At 37.8% G+C, this 9,646-nt stretch overlaps 1 protein-coding gene across 1 annotated transcript; it reads left to right on the plus strand.

Moving 5' to 3' along the window:
• Positions 1-218: 218 nt before the first annotated feature.
• Positions 219-8,575, plus strand: LOC149029905 (protein REVEILLE 6-like). The gene is made up of 8 exons (XM_089142223.1): positions 219-624; positions 1,912-1,969; positions 2,386-2,509; positions 2,603-2,779; positions 2,887-3,012; positions 5,809-5,918; positions 6,353-6,412; positions 7,634-8,575. Exons 1-8 carry the CDS (start codon positions 389-391, stop codon positions 7,673-7,675), a joined length of 933 nt encoding a protein of 310 aa, XP_088998349.1. The 5' UTR covers positions 219-388; the 3' UTR covers positions 7,676-8,575.
• Positions 8,576-9,646: the final 1,071 nt, after the last annotated feature.

A 9,646-nucleotide genomic window follows, 5' to 3' on the forward strand; every position in this document is an offset into this window, starting at 1 on the left:
AATTTTCAATAACCAGTGAAAGCGAAATCTCACCAAAACTTGACACCTTAGTTTAAAGTAAATGAATACTTGTAATTTATTTCTTTTCAATGATAGTAAATGTAATTTATTGTAGATCTAGGTTATATATGTAATTAAGTCCATTTCTTACTTCAGCAGACTTTAATTATATAAATATAATAAGAAAACATGAAAATTTGGGTTGGGGCCTTGGGGGCCCTGGGAGTTGCGACTTCAACGTAACAATCTTCCCTTATTCTGAGATTCTGACCCGCGAATTACAAGTGAACCACGACGACAAGAATCCAAGAGCCAAAGAAGAAGCAACTGTAGAAGAAGGTGAAGAAGCAGCAAAGTCGAGAAGTAACAGAGAGAGTAATCGTAGTTTATGGTTTCTGTTAATCCCAACCCAAATCCACCTGAAGGGTTCTACTTGGATGCCACGGGAATGGCGGTTTCTGGACTTGGCTCGTTAACCTCCACTATGGCAGGAACCACCGCGACCACGACGATGGCTTCCTCAGATGATCCCTCCAAGAAGATTAGGAAGCCATATACAATTACCAAATCCAGAGAGAGCTGGACCGAGCAAGAGCACGACAAGTTCCTTGAAGCTCTTCAACTGTGCGTTCCTTCAATCCATCTTCTTTTGTCCTAATTCTGGGCTTCGCAATTCGTTCTTTTCAATCTTTTTTTTCTTCTTCTTTCTTTCCCTAATGCATTGGTCTCAAATTACTGTTTCTTTAGTCTACTAATTTAGCTACATCTTCCAATTTTATTATTCTTTTTCCCATATGGGTTCGGAAGAGTTGTGGAGGATTTTTAATTTTGTTTTTGACGGGGAAGCTTGTTTAGGGTTAGCAACTGGAGGTGCTTATGAACTGGGGAATTGATAGATATCAATTGTTCTTTGTCTAAGAATCTGGGTTTTACTAATATCGCTAATTTAGTTGCGGCTACTTGGTACAGAGTATCGTACATACCTGCTTAAGGTTGTAAATTGATTGGGAGGATGTGTTTATGGTATTGGGGTTCTGTATCGTAAGAATCCGCAGATTCTTTTAACTACACTGCAATAGTTGTATTCATCCGTGAATCTGTTTGTTCATCGAATGGACTTCAAAACCATATTTCTCGCGTGTTAAAAAGAATTTCAAGATCCTATTTTGAAGGATGTCGTCAAAAAACTCTTACATCAATGAATTCGATAAGTTTGAACCGCTAAATATGTTATTGTAGATCTGCGACTGTCCAACTAGTTCTACTGACTAATTGAAGTTCCAATTTATCTTCTATTCTTATTTTAATAAAAAATATGGATAATTCTAGCCAGAGAGTTTGTTCTGCTGGTTTAAAATTTTGTCAGTTTGCTTGAGTTGAATGGACAAAATACTTGACCCTATTTACCTGGCGCAGTGCTCAATTAAGTTCCTTGCCGTAGTTACACCAGATATATTAAAAAAATAGGGATTTGAGTTGCTTTCTCAAAGTATAAATACCTTTCACTCACTACTACAGGAGCTGTAGCGTGAGAAACTTGTTGTATGGACGGTAACACTCAAGGACCAACTATTATGTATTCATTCTAGTTAGTATATTTTTTAAAAGGATTTTCAGTTTGGAACTCTGAATTCACACAATCCAGCTCCCTCTTTAGGTGTTTCATTCTACTGCCACAATAAATTTGGTGAATTTAGTCATGGACGTGTCATGAATGGTTTTGTTCATGAGCTTCATTTATTGTTGGGATTGTATCGTACAAGCTGAAGAAAGGGAGCTTAATACTATCACATTTGCTCTTCCTTTATTTATTTTTAATTTTTTTTTAGGTGGGGGTAAAAGACATTTGCTCTTACTATTAGGGCTTGTGGCAGTTTACATAATATTGTTGTATGCGTTCCATGCTTTCAGCTTTGATCGGGACTGGAAGAAGATTGAAGCATTTGTTGGGTCAAAGACTGTCATCCAGGTAACTTCAAAATACAACCTTCCCAGTCTTGTGAAAATGATCAACCTGTCATAAGTGTATCATTTTCTGTACATGTGGAGGGAATGAGTTAAGTAGCCAGTTTTGAATGTCTCAGCTGTCTATAATTGATCATAGGTTGGATGTGGGGTTATTATTAGGTTTTTCTTTTATGGAGAGTTACATGTATAAATTATTACCTAGCTGTTTGTTGCTATGTACATTTTCGCACTTACTGGGGTCAGAACATTAAGTATATATTTCAATTGTTTGTAGACACGGCCAGTTGCTCTCTTACACTGTTCTGTTTGTTGAATACTGCTGGGCCCATCTAATGAAAAGAGACATCGCCCATCTAAATAGAAAGTTGCTTTAGGTATGTTTTCTATGTTTTAGATATTAAAGGGTGGTCTTTGCAGATACGGAGCCATGCACAGAAGTACTTTTTGAAGATTCAGAAGAATGGGACAAGTGAGCACGTGCCTCCCCCTCGGCCAAAGCGAAAAGCAGCTCATCCATACCCACAGAAAGCCTCTAAGAATGGTTAGGATGGTTAAATTTGATTATACCCGCCCTTACTAGTTTAATGTCTTAATTATGAGTCCTCTGATCTTTTGCATGTTCTGCGTTTTGTAGCTCCAGTTCTCTCACAAGTGACAGGAGCATTTCAATCTTCAGCTGCTCTTCTTGAACCAGGATTTGTTATCGGTCCAGATTCATCGTCAATGCTTGGAAATCCTATTCCGAGTACTACAGCATCTTCATGGGCTAACAGTTCTGCACCATTGGCCAGTATATCCAATGTGGCAAAAGGTTTCAATGTTCTTTCCCATGTTATCTGCTTTTCATCTTGATTAAATTTCAGTCCTTGTTTCCAAAAGCAACATCTTTTGCAACTTGATTTGATGTTTTTTCTTCAGATGAAATGGGTTCTGCTGGGCTTGCGGTCATAAACAATTGTTGTTCTAGTAGCACTGAAAGTACTCAAAGAACATGGCCAACTTGTGAAAAAGCTGATCAAGGGAATTTAGGTCCACCAGTCAGAGGTAGTGTTCCTGTTTTAAAAATGAGTTGAATTGGACAGATTTTGATCTTATCCAGTGGGTGAAATCCGTTAATTTTTTCCACTTTCCATTTCCAATTCTTATCTTATAAAGTTCAATTGATACAGAACCTGGGTTTTCAAATCCCTATTTACCTATTTGGTATTGGTATGTGCCCAACCAGATGACAGAGTAATCTATTAACTGTGTAGTGGCAACTCAGTAATTGATCTCCAGTGCACTAATTGGGTAGGCTGTTTACTGTGAACTTACCAGGATCAGATAACGACTGCTTGCAGATAGTTCAACTTTAAGGGAGAAAAAAGAGAAGGAGAAGGAGAGAGGGGGTAAAACAAGAGTGCCAAAGAGACAGGCAGGAAATCAATCTTGAGCGCTCCCCCCCCCCCCCCCCCAAAAAAAAAAAAAAAAAAATTCTGGAAGACACCCTAGCTAGTAGCTTACAACAGAAAAGCCAAAACGAATTAACCTACTAACCCAAGACATAACACGACAGCAACATTCTCCCTGTCCACTTAAACTAACCAACTGACCCAAGACTCAGCCAAGATCTTAATAATATATTCCTTTTTTCTTTTTTTTTTGGATTTTGGGATGAGGTCTTGCGACTTAGTACCTTGGATCTCCATAGTGTCATGGACCTCATGGTGATCTTTGTGACATCTCAATATCTGTCTGATTTTACTGTAATTTAAAGCTTGCCACCCAAAATCTAGTTTGATTTTAATCCAAATAAAAGGGTGCACCAATATGGTTTTTGGACCGCCGAACGATGTCCTATACACGAGTAAATGTACCCCCATGGTACACCATACATAATAATTAATTGAAGTGAATCTTGATGGTTAAGAATTATAGATAGAAGAGTCAGGATTGGGCTTAAAAAACCAGGACGGGGGGGCTAAACTTCAAATGGAAACTAAAGTGAGGGTCAAAATTGATGAATATTCGTGAACAGAACTCATGGATATGATGGTTTTGGTTCTTCCAACTTTAGGTCAATGTTTGAGCATGTTCCAGGTGGAATGAGAGGAAGTATAATAGTACTATTGAATTTGCTTCAATTTGAATCTTCTTATAGATGTGAAAAGAATTAGCCTAACTGGAGGAGAGGGAGGGGGTTTATTTCTTCCAATCTGAAGAGAAATCAATCTGCAAGACTTGAAACTGGTTTAAACCAGGTCGTTGGACCATGCGGGCTTTTGTTGAGTTTTTTAGGTTTTTAAGGCTCATTTCTATTATCGGAAATTCCCTAGAAAGAGAAGGTAGTTGTTGATAGTGCATTGGCATTTCCAACCACCATTCTTGGATTCTTTAATGCTTCAAAGAACTGAAAGATTTGAGGGGTTTTTTTCTTGTTTATTGCATTGAATCCATCCTAACTATCATTCTAAGTCATTGAAGCCATTCATCATCATTATTCTGTGAGTTGCTTTTGATATTTGAGCTTATGGGATATGTATAAGCTATTTTGAATATTTCAAAGATTCTTTCAAGGCTTGAAAGTGAAAGTGAAATAAGGGAAGGAAACAAGTAATTGTGGGCTTCAATTGTGCAATTTCCCACTTCACAACTCAGGCATTTAATGCTTCAAGCTCCATTGGGGACATATTATGTGCGGCTTGTTTTGGTTAGTCAAGCTTCCATTGAGGACAAATGTTGTTTGGCTTGCTTTGTTTAGTCAAGCTTTGAGCACTTCCAGCTCCATTCAGGACATGTGGCTTGCTTTGTTTGGTCAAGCTTTGAGTGCCTTAAGCTCCATTGAAGAGAAATGTTGGATGGCTTGCTTTAAGTAAATGTGAGCGAATATGCCTTACGCCATGTGCCATGTTGTGGACGTTGAAAGTGAGCATCCTTGGAAATTGAAGCACACCACTGGACTGCTCCAAGTTGGGGACTACTTTGGGAAATGAGAAGAAAGTAGGAGGGGTGTGGGGTGTGGAAGAGAGAGGGGACAATGAAGCTGGGGCTTTAATTGCTTGATCCCAAGGCTTAGTGATCAATGGGATATGGTCCTTGTAGCATAAATGGGAGTCTCAAACCTTTGTTATATTTCATTTGATTTGATTTGTTAAAGTTGTTTCATTTTCTCTATAAAACGGATGTTTTATAAAGCCAAAGGTGAAAAGATTAAAATGTACATATGTTGCAGTTATTGATATAAATTTTAGAATTCCTTCTTTATCATTGTCTCGCAGGGAAAAGAAGGTTCGTTTGTATCATTAATATCAACTGTTTTTCAACAAGTATGGAATTTGTCTTGTTGTCACAGCTATCTAATCCTACTATAAATCATTTTAATTTAAAAAAATTAAAATGGAGTTTTAGCTTCTGTTTCAGTGTTGAGGAACTAGTTATTCCAGTGACAGAAAGGTTTCATGTAACGTGTATCTTAAATTGTGCTGTGGAGCCTTAATTGTTACATCCTCTCACTTTCAACCTCCGCTGTTGAAAATTTAGCTTTTCTGGAAATAATTCTAGCTAAAATGGATGCTACCAAATGAATGACAATTTGTGGTCATCTAGTTCTGTGGTCCATAACTTGTTATGGTGCATGGTTCTTGTTATTATGTTATATACATACTACTGTAATGATACTCAATGATTGCAGAACTTATATACTTGCTTATGCTCTCTCTCTTGATATATATATGTTGTCCCCTTGCCTCCTATTCCCCATGTTGCTTCATATATTCTTGGTAATTAACTTTCTTTAATTTTGGTTGGAGCTACATTTTAATTAGATGCATACTAGCTCTAATGTATTCCTTTTGGGTGCAGCTACGCCGGACTTTGCTCAAGTATATAGCTTCATTGGGAATGTCTTTGATCCGAACACTAGTGACCACATGCAGAAACTAAGGGAGATGGATCCAATTGATGTTGATACTGTAAGTCTTCTAAATCCTAAACCTTATTTTTATTTTCCTGTCGTCTTTAGTGTTCAAAGTAGGATCTCTGAACTGTGGATCATGCTGAATAGTGATGCTGGTAAGTCTGGGAAAATACCAGCTTATATGGGGGTTCAAGGTGCTGTTTAATGCTGGATTTTACATTACTAAACTTAACGCATTAAAAATTCTTAATTGCCTCTGTACATTACAAGTTATAGTGCATTATGAATTCTTAATTGGTGTTGTATGAAAAAAATGGTTCTCCTACTTGGTAATGGTGGACTACTTTAGCACATTGATTTGATGCATGCAGGGTTGAAAAATCTTTTCTTCATTTATTACCTGAAATCTGTACATAGGTGAAGATATCTTCATTAACAACTGCTGTTTTTAGAAAGTCTTAATGCAACCCATTTTCTTCCGCTATACAGGTGTTGCTGTTAATGAGAAACCTTTCCATCAATCTGTCAAGCCCTGATTTTGAAGATCATGTAAGTGCTTTCTTTCATGGATCCTCTGTGAGTCTCTCCGTAATTTCATTTTTTTGGGTGCGAATCATATGCTATAGGTTATGCGGTGGATATTTTTGTGGACCGAATTGGATATAGTACCTATTTTTCTGCTGCTCTTGTAAATATGATGTAGTTACTAAAATAGTAGTGCTATCTAATGGAAAAAAATTCTTTTGTGTGGACCAAGTACGAAGGGCTTCTTGTGCAGCCCTCTCATCGTGTCACGTGAACCAATGATGTGCTTCTCTGATTATTGGATAAAAGATCCCATTGTAATGGCATCCACCATCATCCATGTCCATGCCATTTCTATTGGTAATCTGGCCATTACTGTGCACTATCCCACTCTTTGAGTTTTTCAAAGCTCAATATTTCCACTATAAACTCCATTTGAGCTGAAATTTTATGGTAAGCAGGGGACTCCTACGTAAAGTTTGGGCATATTAAGTGTCCTGTGGCAGGAATTTGGGCCATGTTGGAATTTCATTCACTTTGGGTGCTGCAAGAATGAAAGACCTCTTACATAATTTCTGAAGATGATCACCAATGGTGCCAAGTTCTTCAGCCTTAGTTAGTTTAGGAGCTAACAAACTTCTTGCATTGGTGGAATTTAATGTGCCACATATATGGTTTGTGGTGTTTGAACTCGGGATTCTTGGAAAAGCAACCCAGCAGGTTCGGTTGATGTTTGTCAAGCATATGGTCAGTAAATCTTGGTGTTGAAATCCCAAAGACAATATATATTTAGAATGAGCTAGATATCTACTGCAGGTGTAGGTACTGTTTTTCAATTGTTTGCAAGATGCTTGTCATTCATCTTTTGACCATTAATTAGTTTTGTATGTCATCTGTGGAACTGGAAAAGAGACTTTTGAGTTCCCAACAGCAAGATATACTGGATGTCATTGGCACTTGAATATTAAAACCTACTGTAGTTGTATTCTTTTGGTGATTCCTCATACTCGCATGCGACCAATCTGGAGTATTTAGTGCTGATAAACTCTTTGATTTTGGTGAAAATCCTCTCCTGCATGTTTGTACTATACCTACCAGTCCACAGCTTCCATGACTGGAGGCGCTTAATGCTTACACGAATGTTTGTAATACAGTTCATATTTCAGCAATCAACTAAAATGATGGAAAATTTATGTCTTCCTTTTCTGTTATGCACGTCAATCTAATTCTTCAGCATTAATGCAGAGAAAGTTGCTCTCGTCATATGATGTTGATGTTCAAGAATAATTCTGGTGGTAAAAATAGCAAACTCAGTGCCAGACAAGTCCAAGCGTGCGCCTTTCGTTGGATATGAAGATTTCTCTACAAGCATTTGCTGGCTGCAAGTAGGAAAATTATCATGATGGAGGTGGAACAATCAGCGAGGTCCTCTTGCACTGAATTCAATATACTTTTCTTGCATGCGTGTTTTAGAATGGGGTGTTCTAGGCAGTAGTAGCGGGTTAGGTGCAGACTGATCCATGGCGGCCTCTTTTATTTTGTTGATTGATGTCTCCTGTGAGAAAGAAAAGGCCTTTGAATTGCAGAAATATATGGTGCTCTTATCTTCTTGGAGTTGTTGCCTGGAGCCCTGTACAGAGCTGCAGTTTTGGTTGTGTATTTGCTGTGTAATATTTTGTTTTGACTTCTGGTACAAGTTCTCCAAGCCCTCTGGTTTTTCTCCCTTTTTTCTTGCATATTTCAAACAATTTTGCAGTTCAGATCAAAGAGGTATAATCACCTGGGAGGGAACAAATTTGTTAATGGATTCAGTTCAAGGTACGAAGGGTAGGGTAGGAATGAGAACTAATCCACTTATTGGAGGTGTTCCAACTTCCTAACACCAAATCGAAAAAATTACCAAAATTTTTCTGGAAATAACGCGACAACAGAGAACCATTCATTGTAACACCAGAAATATAGAATATCCAGTAAAAGACTAGGTAGGTGCTGCTGGGTTACCATTTCTTGTTGTATCGAAAATAAAGTAATTCATATAAATCCATCAAAACAATTGAATCCTATTTTGTAAGGAAAAGAAGCTAGACGATGAGGACCATATCTCAAATCTGTTACCTGGATGGAGACTCATATAATAAATACGAGATCACCAAACACACCCAAATACAAAAATCTGAGAGGGGATTAATACTGCAGGTTCAATTTGTGGGGCAATGAGGGTACCAGCTCCTTGGTTCAAATGGTTCAGCAAAGATTTTCTGAGAGCTGAGGATCTCTGTTGAGGTACTGGAGACATACCCGACTTTTGTGATTTTTTTCTTCTTCTGTTTTTTGATGCAAGACTCTAGTGAATTTACTACTGCACTACGAACTGGCAACCCACCCTTCTCCCCTGCACTCCACTCACCACGGCCCCTTGCATAGCACAACAGACGGCAGCCCACCGCCAATGCATGCAGATCCTCAGTGTCTGAGCAGGGTGTGTGTTTATGCATTCGTCGCTGGATGCCCTGCTTGTGGTACTTGTATTTGTTGCTTGGTATCACAGGCAGGGCATTTAGCAGCTGGACAAATGGACGCAGAGGATTTGGATCCCTCCAAGCCCCTCTACATTAACCATCCTAACCTTGCAGTGGGGGTGGGGTGGTGAGCATAGTTAGTAAGTTTGGGTACGGATATGTACAACAATTAATCAACAAAGATGAAAAATAGTATGTTTTCAATAAGTCGGCTGCATACTTTACGTGTTTTAATGCGACTAATTTGAATAAGTATGTGAGCAAAAATATGAGGGAGGGGGTTTTTGTCTCTGTAAAAATCAATGGCAAATTGTGTTTTTATTTTGGCAATTAATTCAAAAAATTTATGCTTCCATAAATAAAAAGCTACCTTCTATACAAACAAAAAAAAAAAAAAGACAAAAAAACCTAATTTGAGACCATTTTTCATTCTTCTAGGTCTCTGCATATTAGATAGTGCTTGGCATGATTTTCATTTTTTATTTTTGCCTATTTGTCAAAAATCAGCACTGAAACTCATTTTTTATTAAAATATAAAAAGGGTTGAATAAATAATCTAATAAATATGTTTTACATTACCTTTTTGCAAAACTCATTCGGGTTTTTTCATATGGGGTAGGTATGGGATAAATGGGTTTTTCTCGGAGCTTTTACACTTAAAAGTAATCAATTTTAATCTCAACCATTAAACCGGTATTTTACACGTGTCACAATTTAGTGCGTGTTGCTGTGCCAGTAG

This window comes from Hakea prostrata, chromosome 1 (assembly GCF_041222555.1).
Source record: "Hakea prostrata isolate BN-2017 chromosome 1, UWA_Hpros_2, whole genome shotgun sequence".
NCBI classification, from domain to species: domain Eukaryota; kingdom Viridiplantae; phylum Streptophyta; class Magnoliopsida; order Proteales; family Proteaceae; genus Hakea; species Hakea prostrata.